The 20,983-nt window shown below is 49.5% G+C and overlaps 1 protein-coding gene across 1 annotated transcript in view; it reads left to right on the top strand.

Annotated features, from left to right (window-relative positions):
* WDR4 (WDR4 tRNA N7-guanosine methyltransferase non-catalytic subunit) overlaps positions 1-20,983 on the top strand; it is a 99,124-nt gene that overhangs the window by 49,165 nt on the left and 28,976 nt on the right. The window contains exon 6 of the mRNA XM_086935870.1: positions 19,044-19,104. Coding sequence (XP_086791996.1) covers positions 19,044-19,104 — 61 coding nt within the window. The remainder of the gene's footprint in view (positions 1-19,043; positions 19,105-20,983) is intronic.

Genomic DNA, 20,983 nt, shown 5'->3' with positions numbered 1-20,983 from the left:
ATGACTCTGCCCCGGACATCCTCGCTGCTATTCCCACAGGCTACTATATCTTACAATCTGATAGGGCAGTCTGGAGAGCAGGAGGGGGAGTTGCAGCAATTATTCGCTCTCAGCATAAGTTTACTACCCTTGAAACTTTTACTCTCCCTAAAACTGACATTCTCACTTTGAAATTTGCTTCTCCTAGGTCTTCTTTTATTTGTGTACTTGTCTATAGACCTCCTGACTACATGCCCCTTTTCTCCCGGCAGTTTGGCGACTTTGTTTCTCGGCTAACTATTAATTCCGGGGGGCGTGGCTTGCAGCCGAGCATGGCGGCAGCCTAAAAGGCAAGCTCCGTTGACAACGCGGCCTCTCCGACTACCCGTACATTGATCCGTCCACACCACGGTCTCTGCAGGAGGGACCCAAAGCCCAGGACCGGGCGGAACAGACGGCAGCGACTCCGGTCAAAATCTGGCACCGGAGAGGGAAGTTGTGGCCGGCGGCCTATGCGGCAGCACGAAATCAGGGGCTGTCCTGTGGACATATCCGACCGGAAGCGCCAAAGAGTCGGGCACCCTGCACCGGAAGCGCCCGGTCGGAAGGGGAAGGGGCGACATTGAATCGGCAATAAGCCGGAGAGGGCGACCGGAATGCATTGAGGCTGCGGGGGTACAAATGAGAGGCGAGAAGTGGCGCCGTGGCACCTGTGGAGAACCGGGCTGCAATCAATGGAGGCGAGACTCGCATAAGAAGACGGGCCGCCATATTGAAGAAGCGCAACGGACCCCCGAGACTGAGAGGCTCCCAGCGCCTGCAATGTAAGGTGGGGCATCTGTGGGTGGCCTGAGCAGAGCACCCAGGATTGAGGCGACGAGTTGTGGCTCGCAATGGCAGAGGGCAGCGGCAGGGCCCGGGGAGAGTAGATACACCGCAGTCTCTGGGCTAAACGGAGAGAACAGAGGGGGCTTTTATCACCGGAAGGAAAAGGTGAAGAATTCGGCTATGGCGCGACCGGCCGCTTGATGCCCCTGTGATATCTCGGTGGGGCCCGGGAAAAAGTTGCAGAAGAGGGGGAGCGACGCTACGGAACAACGGAGAATAGACACATGCATTGCTGCCTGGGTGCCCTGGAGAGTCAAACCGAGGAGGGGGCACTGAGGACAGCAGAGCGGGGCACTCAACATTGACGGCGATCTCCCCTCACGCCCCTTGACTAGCAGTTGCAGGTGCTACATGAGCAGCATAACGTCCGCACAGTAGACATAACCAGTGGGTGGGAGAGTCCGGGTGGCGGCTGCATGGCTGAGCTGTGACTATTGGCAGCCAACTGGTCCCGTTCAGCAGTAGGGGGGGCGTGTTGGGAGACCTCTCCCTGGAGTGGCGCAAAGTGGGCAGTTGGTTCCATGGCGGCGGAGAAACAGTACCAGAGTGTGTGGGCTGCCAACCTCGGCCTGCCAGCGTTTAAGTGACTGCGACATCCGAGTCTCACGCTGGACTGGAGGTAATCTGCGCCGTTACCATTGGGAGAGAGGAGCCAAGTTAGGTCAAGAGCCTCATATGGACTAAGGGTATGGTCAGCGCTGGAAGACTGTCTATGCTGTAAAGTGCCCCCGAGCAACACCCCAGAATAGCACAGTAGTGACCCGGTGCTCCTCTTATAAGTGGCTCCACAATATAGAGCCTGTAACCGGGCGCAGAAACGGCTACCTTGGCGGGCAAGGGAGGGAATGGTGGCACCACGCAAACCCGGATCGATAAATTCGCCTGTGACAAGAGCGTCTCTCCCTCAACTGACGGGAAGTCACCGGCTGGTAAATCGACAGAGGGCGCAGGTGGGAAGAAAGCAACGCTGGAGGATGTGATGAAGGCCTTGACGCAAGTCCAAACAACGGTAGGCACGATCTCCACCGAAATTACCCTCATCAGGGCGGACTATCACAAAATGTCCGAGAAGGTGAGCTCCATGGAGGTGGTTACGAAGTCTCTGGTGGAAGACGTCTCGGAGCTTCAAACGGCGATGGAAAGGATGTCGGCGGAGAATAAGGTGCTGCGAGACAGACTGGACGATCAGGAAGGATGCTCTAGGAGGAATAATGTAAGGATCCTTGGGGTTCCGGAATCTGAAGGCACGAGAGCAATGGACCTCTATGTAGAGGAATTGATAAAGAACGAACTCAAACCCAAGGGCCTGTCCACCTTCTTCTCCGCTGAAAGAGCTCATCGGGTCCCAGGGGGAAGGCCGAAACCTGGCGCAGCACCGCGACCGATCCTGGCCAGACTGTTCAACTTCAGGGATCGAGATGCTATCCTGCAAACGGCGCGAGTAGCACCACCGATCAAAATCCAAAACTCTCCGCTGGCCTTCTTTCCGGACTATACGGCTGAAGTTGCTCGCCGCAGGAGAACGTTTTTGGACGTCAAAAGGGAACTCCGGACGCGAGAGATTCCGTACTCAATGCTGTTCCCAGCCAGATTGCGTGTGGTGGCGGACAACAAGACTTGGTTTTTTTGATACTCCTGAGATTGCCCGGGACTGGCTGGACGGATGGAAGCCAGCCAATCAACCACGTCGGTCACACAGGACACACAAGAACCAGGGGGCGGGAAGTTATCCGAACTCTCAAACGTCAGGGCACGACATGGGGGAACGTTCGCCGGTGAGAGGAAATGAGACCGAAGATGGTGAAGAGGAACAGTAGCCGCCTGGTGCACACAGAACATTACAATGTCTTAGCTGACTGCCCGATGGACTGCCTCTGGACACTGGGCTGAGGGCATCCGAAGAGAGTGAGAGAGGCCGTCGTCTCCGGAGAGTCCTTCACCCCAGCGGGCAAGTATCATTAAGTGTGGGGTAGGGGTTAAGCACTCTGCTAAGTTGGAGGAGGGGGGGGGCGGGCGGTTCAAGGTCCGTATAGCAGGGAGGGGGGAAGGAGGGGTTTGGGTTGCACTCGTTCTACTGTATTGTTTTGGTTTTTTGACTCCGGGCGACAGGACATGGCAAACTGCTATCGTGACTGGGGCGCACAGACATAAGAAGACACATAATGGCAGTGTCGACACACCACACGCCCCTCACTAATTTCAGGCTAGACGCAACACACCGCACAGAGGTAGGTTACACTGGCATCAGAAGGTCCCGTCTGCACGTAGTAAGGATGGGCCACGCCGAATCCTAAATGGCAAGTCAACTGCAAACTGACACGTTCAACGGGAACAATCCAACGACTCCGGTGACACCGCTGCACATCATGTCCTGGAATGTCAGGGGACTGGGCGATAAGATCAAGCGGGGACTAGTACTGCAGGGTATCAGAAGAGTGGGGCCGACACTAGTCCTTATCCAGGAAACACACCTTACGGGCGCTGCTAGGCAGGCCCTGGACAGGCGGGGATATTATATGATAGCACACTCGGAGTTCACCTCTGGATCACGGTGGGCAGGTATTTTATTGCGTAAGTCCTCGCAGTTCATAGCCCAGACCACCAAAGTAGATGATCAGGGCCGCTTTGCAGCCGTGCATGGACAGTGGGAGGGTAAACCGTTAAATATAGTATCGGTGTACATTCCTCCGGCGTTGCATGCCGTAGCTTTGCCTGACCTGGGAAAGTTCTTACTAGAGCTTCCGGAGGGCGATCTGATCATAGGAGGGGACTTTAATGCAGTTATTGATAGTGCGCAGGATAGATTCCCACTTCGAATGCAAACACTTGGTACTTCTCGATTTGGCAACTTCTTGGAGGCACAGGGGTTGATTGAAATTTGGCGCCACATGCACCCAAATGAACGGCAATACACCTATTACTCAGCTACACATAATAGCTTGTCCAGAATTGACTACTTCTTTGCCTTGGGCACCGGCCGTCTCACGATAGAGGAGGTACAAATTAGACCGAGAGGCATCTCAGACCATTCGCCGTTGACGTTAACCTTATCCAGTCAGGAAAAGACTCGTAGAAGAGTGTATCCGATCTACCCAGGGTATCTCAGGGTGCCGTCCGTTGGCAAAGACCTGACAAAGGCAACCCAGAACTACTTTGCAGAAAACCGTACCTCGGTTGAGTCTCCCTCGATATTGTGGGAGGCCTACAAGACAGTCCTGAGGGGGCAGGCTATTTCTAGCATAACAAGCCACAAACACACTCAAAGGATGGAATTAGTGGAGCTCGAGCTGGAACTCGGCAGAGCAAACGCGGCCCACATGGCAGACCCATCAGACGACACACTAAATTCTCTTCAGCTGCGTCAGCGGCTCCATGATGACCACCTAAGACGCCAGACGGTGGCGGATGTGGCAGCTACCGCTCATAGGGTCTATGACATAGGGGACAAGGCCAGTAAGCTTCTGGCTTAGCTAGACAAGAAAAAAGGGGGTAACAGGACTATATTACAGATAGCGGATGCGAACGGTGTAATGCACACGCGTCCGGAAGACATTGTAGACACACTGGCCGATCATTTCCAAGGGGTATACTCCCCAACTGTAGAGGTTACAGAGGACATGGCGATAGCAGCTCTCCGCGACGTGCAAACGCTGACTTTGTCGACGGACGCAGCAACAGAACTGGATTCTGACTTGACGACTGAGGAGATTCAGTTGGCCATAAATGCAGTACGGTCAGGCAAGGCCCTTGGGCCCAATGGGATACCAATTAAATGGTACAAAACAATGTCAAAGTCCTTGTGTGAGCCCTTGTTGGCAATGTACGAGGAAAGTCGGGAGGTAGGAATCTTGCCCCCGATCAACAAGTGGCAACTATTGTGGTAATCCCGAAACCGGGTAAACCACCTGGTGACTGCACATCCTATCGACCGATATCGCTTCTTAACGCAGAGGCTAAAATACTAGCGAAAGTATTGGCGAATAGGTTGATGCCCCACCTGGAGCACCTGATCCATCCAGACAAATCGAGCTTTATGCCGCACAAAAGCATGGTGCTCAATCTCCGTAGAGTGCATGTAGCACTGGCGTGTGCACTGTTATTGAAGGAGCCGTTGGTTATACTGTCCCTAGATGCCAAAATGGCATTTGATATGGTGGAGTGGCAGTACCTCTTCGCGGTGCTGGCCCACATGGGATTCGGCTCTAAATTCATCTCCTGGGTGAGGTTACTTTACACGAGCCCGGTAGCCCGCGTGGTGGCGAATGGGCATATCTCCCGTGAAATACCACCGGCGAGGGGGACCAGGCAGGGATGCCCGCTCTCTCCACTGCTATTCGCGCTGGTTCTGGAGCCATTGGCCGTGACAATCAGGAAAACCCCGCTGCTGAAAGGGATCCGCTGGAACGATACCTGGGAAGATAGTTTCCCTGTACGCCGATGACATGCTGATCTATCTGACGGACCCGGTGAGAGGAGTCCCAAACTTGTTGGAAGTGTGTGACACACACGGGCGTGCATCTGGGTACACCATAAATTGGGCGAAGTCTGTCATCTATGGGCTAAACAGCTCACCGCTGACTCTTCCTGATGCGTGCCCCTTGACGGTGGCGACTACCTCATTTAAGTATCTAGGAATCTATGTCACCCAGGATGCTACTGAATTCTTGGAGAGGAATCTGCAAACCCCGCTCACCAGGCTGCGGAGCAATGTACAGCACTGGAAAGCCCTTCCACTGACGCTGCTAGGTAGAGCGGCATTATTTAAAATGATGGCGCTGCCGCGCTTCCTTTATGTGCTCGAGAACACACCCACCCTAATACCTCCAAGTTACTTCCGGAAACTTACCGGGACGATGACAGGCCTGTTGTGTGGGGATCGCCCAGCTCGTATAGCTCATGTAAAGCTTAATAGAAGCTGGTACGATGGTGGAATAACCCTGCCAAATATGCAGTTGTATTACTGGGCAGCACAGCTCAAGATTATTAATCAATGGTTGCATGCCCCACAGGACGACCCGGCTTATCTTGCAGACAGAGCCCAGTTAGGCACGCACAGTTTGCTGGCACCGTTATACCACAAAGGAACAGCGGCTAAATTAATAGGACCCACCAGGCAAACGGTAACATTGTGGCACAGGGCGCAGGCGAGACTGAAGTGGGGGGGAGTCATAACAAAACTTACACCGTTATGGGACACAAGGGCTCTGGGACACCTACGCCACACCAAAGGATTCACCCAATGGGACAATATAGGAATTTCAACGGTAGGAGATATGTGGACTAGGGAGGGGGTGGTCCCGTTCTCACACCTTTAGCTACACTACAACCTAGGTCCTACAAAAACATACGGATATGTGCAAATTAGGCATGCTCTAATGGCGGCTAGCCCTGCGGATACTACAGTCCCGGAAGCCTCGCTGCTTGAAGATCGCCTACTCACTGACTTCATGCAGGAGGGCGCTACATCCCTTACATATCGTAAACTGCTGAATAACTTGCCAGACCCACTAGTAAAGTTGCGGGAAAAATGGGTGGCGGAGATAGGAGACATGGATGACTCGAACTGGAACGTGGCGCTAGCGTCTCCGCGTGAGGCGAGTATTTCAGCTAGGTTCCGCCTGGTACAGCTAAAAATTCTACATAGAATATACTACACCAGAACTACACTGTTCAAACTGCACAGAGCGACACACCCGCTCTGTCTAAGGGGCTGTGGAATAGAGGGTACTTTCATGCATACACTCTGGGAGTGCCCAGCTCTGGTAGGGTACTGGCAACAGGTGATGCGCACTATTTCGCAAACGCTAGAAGTATCCATAGCGCCGACCCACGTGTGTGCCTGCTGAATATATGGGGCCCGAATGACCTAACGCATCAAGGTAGACTATGGGTCACGATAGGTACAATGACAGCCAAAAGAGACATAGCACAGAGGTGGGGGGCGGCGGAGTTACCAACCTTGTATGTATGGCTGCCTTGGAACACCTACAGGGGCAATTTATGTGAACCTTTGGAGGAGGAGGATATTGATAGTTCGGGGGACGAGATGGAAGACAATTAAGTGCCTGGGGTTACGGACTAATGAAGATGTTGGAGGGGGAGGGAATGCCGGGTGGTAGACCAGATTAATAGCACAGAGCCGGGTCGGGGAGGGGGGTGTGTGGGATAACTGTGAAGGAAACTGTAACTGCCGCAAGGCAAGACAGATGGTGGAAAGCAGATGATGTCATTCGTTTAGCTATTGAGTCAAAAGTTGAGTTATGTTATTATAAAATACAAAAGCAAGATGACACTTATTTTGGATACAAAAGTAATGCATAAAATTGTCATATATATTAGAAGATTTGCTGCCGGACCGATGGTTGTCGGCTGAATAGCTGTGTAATCCTTGCCTTGGCTGAACAGTGTTGGTTGTAGCCGGCCCCAGGGTTGTAGGTATGCTATTGTAATGTTCGAGGCATGAGGGCTGCTGAATTCATATCTGTGCATAGATCGCCGCCTAGTGTTGGGTCCGAATGATTGCACATTGTTGTCCTGGAAGAGTCTTCGAAGTATCACGAGATAGGTGGCTCCTCCCCTGGACTACAGTGCGCATGGGCATCCTCTCCATCCTCAGATTGTTTTTTTCCTCCATTGGGTTCGGATGTCCTCATCTCGACTCCAGTTTCCAAAACTTGTACTCTTTACTCCTAAGGCCAAAAGGCCTTCACAGCGTCGGTATTGTATCGTTCGGTGCCTGTCCCTTTCGAGTTCTTCGATCGACGTCGAAAGACTAACTTTATTTCGACAACACAGGCCCAGACTACATCGACGATGGAACGGACCCCGTTCAAGCGGTGTCCCGTTTGGCTTTCGAAATACTCCAACTTAGATGTGCATCCAGTGTGCAATACAAGTTTGTCCCCCGACCACGACGAGTCAAAATGTTTCGCCTGCTTGAAGTTCTGCTCGAAGAAAACTATCAAACTTCGACGCGCGGCGAGGCAGTCGGCCCACAGTCGGCCCCTGCACCTGCGAACATCTTCTATGCCGGAGACTAAGAGGTCGTCCCTGAAGAGGAGGAAGACGATGAAGATGTTACCGAAGACATGTCGGAACCGGCGTCGGAGCAGGACTCCAACTTCGAGGTGGACGAGCAGGCCGAAGAATACGTCCACGACCAAGACGTCGTCTAGGTAGGGGACGACGATGAGGCCCTTGGGGCCGTCGATGACGACTCCAATGGAGAGCCGAGCCCGCCCGCAGTTACGGGGCCTATCACTAGCATATCGCCCCCTCCGGCTCCGGTCGAGGCATCGCCGAAAGGCCTTAGCCAAGATCCTTCTGCACGGTCTACAGCCCCGTGCCAAAGCCAGGCTAAGACCCTTTCCAAGGAGCCATTGGTCAATTCCACGAAATCGAAACCGAAACTACTCAAGATGGTGGTCGGTTCGACGTCGACGCACGTCCAAACAAAGGCTGTCGACGATCCTTCGGCGTCGAAGAAGGCCGTCGGCTCCAAGACTGGGTCGTCGAAGCAGGCCTCGACCAGCAAGCAAGTTGCCTCGAAGGGCTCGGCGTCGGCGCCGACCTCGACGTCCAAACATGGCGAGAAGAGCAAAGACCTTCCGTCGAGGAAAAGTCTCGAGACAAACCTGTCTGGACTCAAGACTATGCTTGGAAAATGCGTTGAAACAACAACCAAGGATGCCCCGAAGGTGTTGGCAACGCCCAAAGATGGGGGCCCAACGCGCCGGGAGCTCGATTCGACGCGGGCAAGCGAGCGGCCTACACAGGCGTCGAAAAGGCCTGAATCAGCCGTTTCAGACTTGAAGCCTATGGGCTCGGCGCCAATAAAGTTTGGACTTCCGCCTACGGCCCGCCCAAAGCATCTCGAACGCCATGACACCGCAGAGGCTTCCAAGACGTCGAAGGTGTCCTCAAAGTCCACGCACGACCAGGTCGTCTATCACAAGCCTTCATATGACAACCAGGCTAAACTCATGATTGACTCGGAGACAGGCAGGCTTACCGTCCACAAGCGGAAGGTCGCGCCTGAACATCGGTTGGAAGGTTACAGGATTCCCCTCAAAAGGAAGATGGTCTCATCTACCTCTCCTGTTCTTTTTGAGCCTGTTCAGGAGTATTCGCAACATGTGCCTCATTCTCCAACTCAGAGTGAGGAGGACTTAAATACATACTATGGCCAAATGGCATACTCTTACCACACAGACCCTGATCAGGATGACTCGCATCAATGGTCAGGGACAGGGGATCAAGGTGATGACCCTGATGACCCCCATATAGTTCCCGACTCACAGTCCTACAACGTTAAACCATCTCCAACTGAGGACACCGCAGCATTTAATGCATTAATAGAGGGGGCAGCCCTTAACCGACATGCATGCCGAGCCAGTGGATGAGGATTTCTTATTTGACACCTTCTCAACATATGAACGCTCCACTAAAACACTACCCATGCTTAAAGAGGTCCTCAAGCATGCGACGGACATTTTCAAGGAGCCAACCAAAGCCAGGGTTATTAACCCCCGGATCGACAAAAAATACAGGCCTGCCCCTGTGGACCCCACCTATATCAAAGGCCAGCTCCCCTTGGACTCCCTCGTGGTGGCTAATGCACGCAAGAGGGCTAACTCTCAAACCAGTGGTGACGCTTCCCCTCCAGACAAAGAGTCAAAAATCTTTGAAGCGTCTGGAAAGCGTGTGGCAGCGCAAGCCGCTAATATTTGGAGAATAGCCAATATACAGGCCCTGTTGGCTAGATACGACAGGGCGCACTACGATACACTAGAACAGTTAATGCAGCACATGCCTGATATGTACAGAGAAGGTGCAGAAATGGTTATACAAGAGGGGAAATTAGTCTCCAATGCGTCAATCAAATGCGCTCTGGACGCAGCAGACACAGCGGCAAGGGCAATTAATACTAGCGTGATGCTGCGACGCCATGCATGGCTGCGCATCTCAGGGTTTAAATCCGAGATCCAAACTACTCTTCACAATCAGCCAGTTAACCCGGACTACCTGTTTGAACCGGAGGTTGACACAACACTTGAAAAAATGAAAAAAGACACACAGACGGCGAAATCCATGGGGGCTCTACAGTCCCAGCAGTTTCGGGGCTCTTCCTTTCGTCGCTCCGGTAACAGGGGAGCTACAAGAGGACAGGCTCTACAGCACTCCCAATACGCCAAAGGCAACACGGTCTACCTACACGAAAAACACCAGGGGTGGATACCGTGGGAACAGCGCCAAAGGGAGAGGACGCGGCAATAACAACGCCAGGTCCTCCGCTCCCAACAAACAGTGACTTCTTGTCACTGCCCCCCTGACCATCTAACACCTGTCGGGGGAAGACTCCAGCAGTTCCTGCCTCTCTGGGAAGACATTACAACAGACAGGTGGGTGAGACAACTTATCCGGTACGGCTATTGTCTAGAACTAACCTCCACCCCCCCAACATACCCCCAAGAAACCGTCTTATGTCCGCAGAGCACACGCACTTATTGCAGCAAGAAGTACTCTCCATGCTACAAAAAGGAGCCATAGAACTCGTGCCTGTAGAAGAGCGGGGTACAGGGGTGTACTCTCTGTACTTCTTGATTCCAAAAAAGGACGGATCCCTGCGGCCCATTCTAGACCTCAGACCCCTCAACCAATACATCCTTTCAGAGCACTTTCACATGCTAACCTTACAACAGGTCCTGCCGCTGCTCCGTCAGGGCGACTTCCTAGCCACCCTGGACCTCAAGGAGGCATATTTCCACATTCCCATTCATCCAAGTCACAAAAAATATCTCGGGTTCACTATCAACAATCCGCATTACTAGTTCAAGGTTCTGCCGTTCGGGGTCACTACGGCTCCCTGGGTCTTCACCAAGTGCTTGGCGACTGCGGCAGCGCACCTTCACAGGCACGGTGTTCACGTGTATCCCTACCTGGACGACTGGCTCGTTCAGGCCAAGTCGGCCGAACAGTGCGGCCGCGATATGTCGCGGACCATTCACCTCCTTCACAGTTTGGGGTTCTCCCTCAACTACGCGAAGTCTCACCTGCAGCCAGCCCATGTGCAACAGTACCTAGGCGCGACACTAAACACCCAGTCGGCCACAGCGCAGCCGAACCCTGCCAGGGTCAACAGCATGCAGCTGCTCATTCGGAGGTTCCAACCTCAGCAATCCCTGCCAGCGCAGGTGTTCATGCAACTGATCGGTATGATGGCCTCCTGCATATTCATAGTCCCGCACGCGAGACTGCACATGCTTAGCCCGACAGTGGAACCAGGCTCATGGCCATCTGAAAGACCTAGTGTTGGTGACCGGTCGTGCTTACAACTCTCTGCATTGGTGGAATCCACAAAACCTTTGCAGGGGACGACGGTTCCAAGAGCCTGTCCCACAAATAGTGCTAACGACGGACGCATCTCTCCTGGGTTGGGGAGCGCATGTCCTCCACTACACGGTACAGGGACTATGGACAACACAACAGCAGAAAATGCATATCAATGTGTTGGAGCTGATGGCAATCTCCATGCCACTGAAGGCATTCAAGTTGCACCTGTGCAACAAGGTCGTGTTAGTCCGGACAGACAACATGACCGCCATGTATTACATCCAGAAGCAGGGAGGCACGCACTCCCCGCAGCTGTCTCACCTAGCCCAGAGCATGTGGAAGTGGGCCATTCAGAGGAACATCTTCCTCATGGCGGAGCATCTCCAGGGTGTCGACAACCAAATGGCGGACCTGCTCAGCAGGCACAGCCATCAGATGCACGAGTGGGAGATCCACCCGTCTGTACTCCATCCATACTTCCAACGGTGGGGTCATCCAGACATCGACCTCTTCGCCACAAGCGAGAACGCAAAATGCCCAAACTTCGCCGCCAGGTTCCCACACCCGCAGTCTCTGGGCAATGCGATATGGATGAACTGGTCTGGCAGATTTGCGTATGCTTTTCCGCCAGCCCCCCTCATACCTCTGGTGGCGCGCAAACTACGACAGCACTCCATGACACTCATCCTGGTCGCTCCAACGTGGGCACGGCAAGCTTGGTACACCACGTTCCTGGAACTTTCAGTGGTGCCTCACCAGCGGCTGCGCCTCACTCCCAGCCTCCTCACTCAGAGCCATGGCGACATTCAGCACCCAGATCCCCAACAGTTGAACCTTGCGATTTGGCTCCTGAGGTCATAGAGTTTGGGTACCTGAACTTGCCTCCTGAGTGCATGAACATCATCAAGGAGGCTAGACAACCGACTACCAGGGCCTGCTATGCAGCCAAATGGAAGCGTTTTGTTATTTACTGCTCCAACAATGACATTAATCCGTTGGACGCATCTACGCAAAACATCATATGTTACTTATTGCATCTGTACCAATGCAACCTGGCATACAGTTCAATCAGGATCCATTTGGCGGCCATAGCCGCTTACCATCAAAACAGGCAGCACCTTTCCGTTTTCAGGGTGCCTGCCATTAAAGCCTTTTTGGAAGGACTTAAGAGAGTAATCCCTCCCAGACACCCCCCTTCACCAGTCTGGAACCTAAATATCGTTCTCACCAGACTCATGGGGCCACCCTTTGAGCCACTCCATTCCTTTGTGAAATAGTTTCTTACCTGGAAGGTGGCTTTCCTAATAGCTATTACATCGCTGCGGAGGGTCAGTGAGCTGCAAGCCCTTACAATTCAGGAACCCTACCTGCAAAATCATGCAAATAGGGTGGTGCTTCGCACCAACCCTAAATTCATGCCAAAGGTGGTTTCGCAGTTCCACCTTAACCAGAACATAGAACTGCTAGTTTTCTTTCCTAACCCTGACTCCGTGGCAGACAGAGCACTGCACACCTTAGATGTCAAAAGGGCTCTCCTGTATTACATCGACAGGACAAAAGACTAAACAGCTATTCGTTGCCTTCTCTCCACAACATAAAGGCAACCCCATCTCCAAGTCGGGTATAGCCAGGTGGATTGTTAAATGCATCCAGATCGGTTATCAAAAGGCTAAGCGCACGTTAACAGTTCCCCCTAGAGCGCATTCCACACGCAAGTTAGGGGCTTCTATGGCTTTCCTGGGTAACATTCCTCTAGAGGATATATGTAGAGCAGCCACATGGACCACCATACATACATTTACCAAACACTACTGCGTAGATGTACACTCCAAACAGCAAGCTGCTGTAGGACAGGCTGTTCTCAGAACTCTTTCAGACTGCTGCAGCTGGCACGGGCACCCGCCGGTAGGGGGGTAACTGCTATTTATTCTATGCACAGATATGAATTCAGCAGCCCTCATGCCTTGAACGGAATATGCTACTTACCAGTATGCATCTGTTCTTGGCATGAAGGGCTCTTGACATTCATATCGCCCACCCTCCTCCCCGGTGCCTGTCGCAGCTGTAGCTCTCAGAATCATTTTCAGGCATGGTCATCACTTTCAGTATTACACTCCATCTCTGCCTCAATGGCGAAAAACAATCTGAGGATGGAGAGGATGCCCATGCGCACTGTAGTCCAGGGGAGGAGCCACCAATCTCGTGATACTTCGAAGACTCTTCCAGGACAACAATGTGCAATCATCCAGACCCAACACTAGGAGGCTATCTATGCACAGATATGAATGTCAGCAGCCCTTCATGCCAAGAGCAGATACATACTGGTAAGTAGCATATTCCTTATCAAAAATGTCAAAGTCTTGCGTTAAAAAAAAAAATAAAAATAATAATATTCCGCCAAAATTCTCATCATTGGCGATTTTAATTATTGGCCGTCAGATCCTCATGAAAGCAGTCTTTCTGAAGAATTCACTGATCTCTTACTCGGCCTGAATTGCAATCAGCATATTACAGTAGCCGCTCATAGCAAAGGCCATCCCTTGATCAAGTTTGGACGGCCAACCTTGACATTTCTTGTCCTTCAGTGTATCCCTGCTCTTGGTCTGACCACTTTTTTATTTCTTTTTCCCTCGATTTCACGCCGCCTATCCACCCTACCCTTATTACCAAGTTTATCGCGCGTAACTGGAAACGAGCTAACCTCGCAGAATTCCATTCCATTCCATTCTAGCCATGACAGCCCCCAGGGACCTGACCTCGACGTCTCCCCAGGCTATTGCCCTTGAACTGTGGCTGGTATATGCTAGCGATAAAGTGGCCCCGTTAAGAACTATTAAAACCAAACGTACTCATGACGCTCAGCGGTGGTTCACTGACCAACTGAAATTGGACAAACTTGCCCTCCGCCAAGCTGAGCGCTGTTGGAGGCGTAACTACGACCCTGCATCAAAAACTGCATATGTTGACCTATTAAAACAGTATAAAAAATGTATCCTATTGGCCAAAATCTCTTACTTCTCCCAGAAAATTCTGGATTCTGCCTCTAAGGCCAAGGACATTTTTTCAATTGTTGAGGAACTCACCTTGCCAGACCGTGTTACTGTCCAACCTCAACCCACACAAGCCCTCTGTGATTCCCTCAACTCATTTTTCATCGACAAAATTATCACCATTAAAAACATCCCTCTTCCTTCTTCCTCCATTCTTCCTTCTTTACCCCCTATGAACCCCTGTCGTTTGGATGTCTTCCCTCCCATTTCCTCGACGGAGTTTATCTCCTTGCTACACACGGTGAGCTTGAGTTCCCCTAATGACTGCTGTCCCCCCTCAAATCCTTAAAGCAGCCTTCCTGGCTTGTCCTGACCCCCCGCTGGCACTTCTTAACAACTCGCTTGCCACAGGCATAGTTCCGGATTCTTTCAAACAGGCGGTTGTAGTTCCTATACTAAAAAAGCCTGGTGCCGATCCTTCTGTTCTGAGTAATTATCGGCCGATCTCCCTCCTCCCCTATCTGGGGAAAATTTTGGAGACCTATGTTACTCGCTGTCTCAGCGCATTCATTGAGGGTTCTTCCTTTTTGGATAACCAGCTCACTCTACCGAAGCTGTTATCGTGGCCGTGATGGATGTGCTGAGGCAAGGCGCCGATAAGAACATTTCCCAGGCACTTGTCCTACTAGACTTGTCGGCCGCCTTTGACACGGTCGATCATGCTATCTTGATCGACCGTGTCAACAATGCGGGTATTCAGGGCAAGGCTCTAACATTGATCAGATCTTTTTTGCACCAGCGCTCCCAGTCAGTTCATCTGTCCACTTTCTCTGTCCCTTATTCCTCTCTTTCTTGTGGAGTCCCTCAGGGCTCTGCCCTGTCGCCTCTTTTATTTAATCTTTACATGCAACCTCTTATAGCTTCCCTCCGTCACACCCCGGTTACCATCTTTAATTATGCGGACGACTTACAGTTGATTTTCCCGGTTGATCCCACTCCCTCCTCCTGTGCCAATTTCCAATCCACCATGCTTGCCATCTCTGAGTGGATGCATTATAGTCAGCTGAAGCTCAACAAGACGGAGTTAGTGTTGATAGGAGGGTTAGCTAACCCCTGAAACCCCAGCTTCTGGCCCCCCTCCCTGGGACCCCCGCCTTGCCCTGTCAATTCGGTGAAGAGCCTAGGCGTAATTATTCACAGTGATCTGTCTGAGGCCTCAAATTAATGCTGTTACATCTTCCTGCTTTTTTCATCTACGCAGGATCTGCAAAATTTGCAGGTTCCTTACTACTGAAGCACTCATACTTGTCATCATGTTTCTTGTCACCTCCCGTATTGACTACGCTAACTCCCTCTATGTTGGGATACCTGCTTACCATCTCCACCGGCTGCAGCTGGTACAAAATCAGGCGGCCAGACTGGTCTTCCACCAGCCCAAACACCAACACGTCTCGCCCCTGTTGAGGAGATTGCACTGGCTCCCAGTGGCCTCTCGCTGCATGTTTAAATTGGACTGCACTGTTTTTAAGGCTCTCATCGATCTTGCCCCTGCTTTCATCACTTCTAGCCTCAAGCGTCACATTCCCTGAAGAGATCTCCGGTCCACTTCCCACAACTTGCTAATTGTCCCTAGGTATAAACGCAAAAAGCATGGAGGCTTATGTTTCTCTTTTCTGGCCCCCTCACTGTGGAATTCCCTCCCGATTTCACTCCGACTCTGCCCCAGTTATACTTGCTTCCGCAAATTACTTAAAACCCACCTCTTTCAATTAGCTTATGAGTAACCTTGCTGTTCTGTTTCCCCGCAATTGTCTGTGAGCGCCATGAAACCGTTTGGTGACCGTGCGCGGTATAAATATTTTTAACATAACAATGCGAGACCTATTGCATTGCAAATGCTTGTTTATCTTGCAAACACAATCTGCAGAAAGTTGTAAAGACCCGCTTGAAACTGGATATCTGTCAACTGGGTGCACCCGTTTGCTTTCCTGTCAAGGTCTTTCCTTGGGGCCCATGTGAGCGCTCTTTAAAAACAAAAAATTCTCATTCCCTTTTAAACACCCCACAAACTGTGCGTATTTTCAGAATGGAAAAACAATTCTAAATCCTTATATTGTATATTGAGCTCCCTGTTTTATGGTATTTATTTTTTTGACATTTCCGTCTGTATTTATCCATATTTATTATGGGTTTTTGCAAACAACGCTGACACTGGTATATTTCAGCATTTATTTAACTAATAAATATGCAGTCATGCTTCAATGCCTGCCAGGTTTCAGTGATGCGAACACCCGCAGAAGATAAATCAATGCACTTATATGACAATAGGCACATTTCAGTATCAGCTATGTGTATTTCTACTGCTGTTTAAGCTTCTTTACTCAAATTCCTTATTTTTTTTAACCCCCTTAACTATAAATCCACACAAATATTGGCCTGGCAGTCATGGCAAAGTGTACTGAGAATCACTCAAAAAGCACCCAATTTCCGTTTTTATCCACATTTAAAAATAAATACAGACAAGAAAATGTTTTTCTGTCTGTATTTATCTGTAAAAATCAGTCAAAACGGAAAACAGGGAGCCCTAAAAATATATATATATATATATATATATATATATATATATATATATATATATATATATATATATATATATATATATATATATATATATATATATTTTTTTTTTTTTTAAGGGTTTCGGTATCCAATATGGTGTTCTTACAAAAAACATGAAGTATTATGACTGAAAGAGCAACGAAAATAGATTGAATCAGGAGTGATCCAGTATTGGGTTGGCAAATCCACAATCTATTGTGGAAAGACATTTCTTAGAGGTTGGATTCTCAGGTTTTTTGGGGTACGACGGGAGTCCTTTCAGAGGTGCAAATAAACCAAGTAGAAGAGGTTAAGACTGAGTAAAAGGTGAAAAACGAGAACTTGAGTGTACATACTTCGAAGCATACACTGGATTAAAAAGAGCAGCCTGGTAGCCTGTGGTGGGATGTTTTTCAACATAGAACTATACATGGGTGCATCGCATTTGTTTACAGTAATGCAATATTAATGTGCATGCATCACGGATATTATACAGCACATGCAGAGTGCAGAAGTGATGCAAAGTCCTGTCAATGAATCCCACTCAGATGGTGTGCCCATTGGCTGTGCATGCCCAGTGATTGCAACTGAATACAGAGACTGAAGGCCGATCATTTCACTCGCCCCCACAGTATGAGCATAATGCACAACTTCAGGACTGGACTGTTAGCAGGCACCATATGTAAACACTGAAGACGGAGGGCAACTGCAACATGCTCATGTATCTGTTATTTGACTAGGCATACGCCTTCATTTGCAACTGATGCTTCATCAAAATACACACTAGATGTGTCCACATTTCGGTATTGCAGTGGTTTCATTTGTTCTGAAGTGACAAATGGATGCAGGTTCACAAAATGGTGGTGGTTAGCAAAACATTTCACAGTTAAGCCAATATCCATTTCTAGATTGAACATAAGGAGATACAATATGAAGACCTGCGGAACCCTCATCTAAGGGGGTGAGAAGAGAGCAGCTCTGGAGCCATGCTAGGGCTCTATCCTAAAAGACAATGTCATGTAAAGCGTGCAGATATTACACAAACTCCGAGCAACCCGACCCAAAGTTCACAGATGTCCAATTACAGCACGGCACCACCCCAGACGTAGAAACTAGTAAGGCATGTGCGCGCTCACACAAACCTGACTCTCGAATGATAGTAGCTCACCCGCAAACATCAGACCTACATCGTAAAGCATTGTAAATCATAAGCTCACATACTTTACAAATACACACAGCGGCGACCTGCAGATGCTTTCAGCACACTGCTAACTTGGCAGTGACTCCCAGGTCTATTAATAGAACTGGAAAGGACAGGGAGGATTGCTTTAGTTCAAAATAAACAGCTTGTCTTGCACTGTAACTACCAAGGAGACTGTAAACACATGGGATGGGTGGCGGAAATCTGTTGCGGTCTTAGGCACACTCTCTCGAATGGATAACTTCTGCACAGACCATCTTCAATGGGAGAGTGTAGAGGCAGAAAGGTGTATAGTAAAAAGAGAAACATGCACGGACCATAAAAAAAACAAGCGCACTCTGGTGCTGTCGAACTCGATGGGCAAAATGTGGTTGTTGGATATTGCCCCCTTCATTTCTAGCTCCTGCAAACCGGACTCAATTGTTCACCAGAAAGAAGAACCAGAAAGATCCTGACGTGGCAGAAGGGAAATCTCCCTAATATCTTAAGGGAGCACAAGTAACCGCTCCCCACATGGGCACTTACCAACTGCTTAAGTGACTGTGCAATCGGAAGATGCCTGCGTTGTACCTACACCCTGCTGTAGAAGTATGGACCCGATTGACAAGTCCGCACTGATCCATGAGTGTTGTGCATGAGCTGCTTTTATTGATCAGCCTTATCTTGCCCAAGAAGCTGAGGCAGGCAGCCATTCCTGCAGTCACTGCTTCAGGAACATGTGACCACTTTGCCTTTAGCAGCTGCATCGAAGTTGATGTGCTCCCCAAATGCCAGAACATTAGGGAAATCACACTTGAATGTCAAAAAAGGAAGGATGCAGCAAAAGGTGATAGATACAGCTGGCAGGCCTGAGATCACAGAAAGTAAACACTTGATAGATAGAATAATATATTCATTTTCAAGGCCTGTACTCTAAGCCCGAAGGCTAGTTAAGATTTGCAGATGGTGCCGTTTCTGTGAATACCTGTTCTGAACCTGCATCAGTCTTCTCATCGCTAATATGGCCCGGTTCCGCGATCCTGACTTTAAATTGTATTTTTTTGCTTTCTCTCTAGGTTTGTCACACAGGTCCTTGTGCTTCCATCTGCTCCAGATCTGCTGATGTCAACCTCTGGGGTGAGTACAAGGATTTTTCTTCTGCAGCTCAATCGTATTGTTCAGTCAGAAGGAAGTAAAGGGGCCTCTGTTTCATAGAGCGAATGCTAAAATGCATACGGTTGTGATAGACCAGCGACTCGCTCTCCTTCTCTTTCTCTCTTCCTCTTACCACTCTTTCTCCCTCTTTCACTCTTTCCATCCCTCTGAATACAGTAACATTGCTTGCACAAACCATCAGGCTGCCTGCTTTGCTAAAATGAATGCACAAACCCTGCAGAAGAGAACCTTGACCACAGCACGCCACGATAAGTACAGTGGTCACACAGCAGGTCACACTTGTGGAGATGACGTAACATCCTGCTGGCTAAGAGAAACCTACTCGCAGCTAGCTTCACTAAGCAAAACAAACCCATCCCCTTTGCGCTTAGAAAAATTCAGATATCAATGGAAATTATGCACGGAGGAAATTAATTAACCCCTTCGATGCTCATGACGAGCTCAGCTCGTCATGAGGCACAGTGAAGCCGTGCTGATGACGAGCTGAGCTCGTCATGAATAATGGGAGTTATGAAATATCAGCACTGGAGAAAAATCTCCCTAGAAGCCAAGGTGTTAAAGTTTGAAATAATGGTGGGAGAGGTGTTAAAACAGTCTAGCACCTGGAAGTGAACATTTGTTTGAGAGGAATCCTGAGATTGCAAGTTAGGCAAATAGCAAGCATTCCCTCCGAGAATATTCTTGTGATGTGTGAACAGTAGCAAAAACATAAATTTAATAAGCTAATTTAGTTAAAATTCAAAAACACTAATGATTAAACTGATAACACTTCAACTAATCTGATGTATTGATTCGGAGATGTTTAAAAAAAGTATTTAGGAGAATTTGTGTTTAAGCAGCAGGTTCTAATGTAAGCACATCAGGACATCTTGCAAAAACACCCTTTAAAGTGTATTCGCTTTTTGCAGGGAAATATGCTATGCGCCCTGGTTTGAAAGGGGCATTTTTGGACAGAGGCATTTTCCTTAATATTAAAAAAAAGATATTTTGAAAACGTTCCCCCAGTGTGTCTCCCTTGAAGTAAGGCCCATTTTTCAAAATGTGCCATTGAGAGTAAATATCAAGATCTTTAGATCTTTCAGCACATATTGTGGACTGCTCAATATTTTGATGTTCAGGTGTCCTCCGTGTAGTGTCTTTGCGAGTCAAAAATGTTGGAAGCATTTTTGATTCTTGATGGACTCGCGAGTGCTGCGACATGTTACGGAGAAATGCAGTTACGGCTGGTGTAGAATGTTGAGTTACACTCAGCTTTGAGGGACACGTCCTACGGCACCAAACCATAGGTGTAGAACACTGGCTGAGTATATGGTGCACACTTATTTAAGTGAAGCACCTTGCACTAATCCAGAGAACCCTTATGGAGATTTTAGTGTTCTTAGACAACCTTAGAAAGCTCTCTGAGGTAGCTGTGGAGAGCAGCCTTCAGGCTTAGTCCAAAAGGAGTGTTAATCAGCTTGTTGTACCAGCACTAATCCTATTGTGTATGTTAAAGGAAAAAGAACCACAGAGTGTAGTTATAACAATAATATATTATACAAACTCACTAACACATTGGTATATCTCCTACACGGAACACAATACACTAAATATTTCAAAAGGAGAACTGATAAGTAGCACAAACAGTGTTCTCCAGGGGGTGACCAAACCACATACTAATAAAGTAGAATGCAAACTGCGACCAAAGTGTAGACTTGACTCAAAAAATTTAGAAGAGCTGGGGACCCAAGAAACCATCCATGGTAAGTACCCAGGAATGCCACAAAGGCTGTGTGCAGAGTGGAAACACAGCCACGTACTTAGTGCAAGTCAGTGGGGAAGTCACAGTTGCTGTTTTGAA

The sequence above is a fragment of the Lissotriton vulgaris genome, chromosome 8 (assembly GCF_964263255.1).
Source record: "Lissotriton vulgaris chromosome 8, aLisVul1.2, whole genome shotgun sequence".
Taxonomy (NCBI): Eukaryota; Metazoa; Chordata; class Amphibia; order Caudata; family Salamandridae; genus Lissotriton; species Lissotriton vulgaris.
The sequence above is the reverse complement of the archived record's forward strand: the minus strand, read 5'-3'. Positions and strand labels throughout refer to the sequence as shown.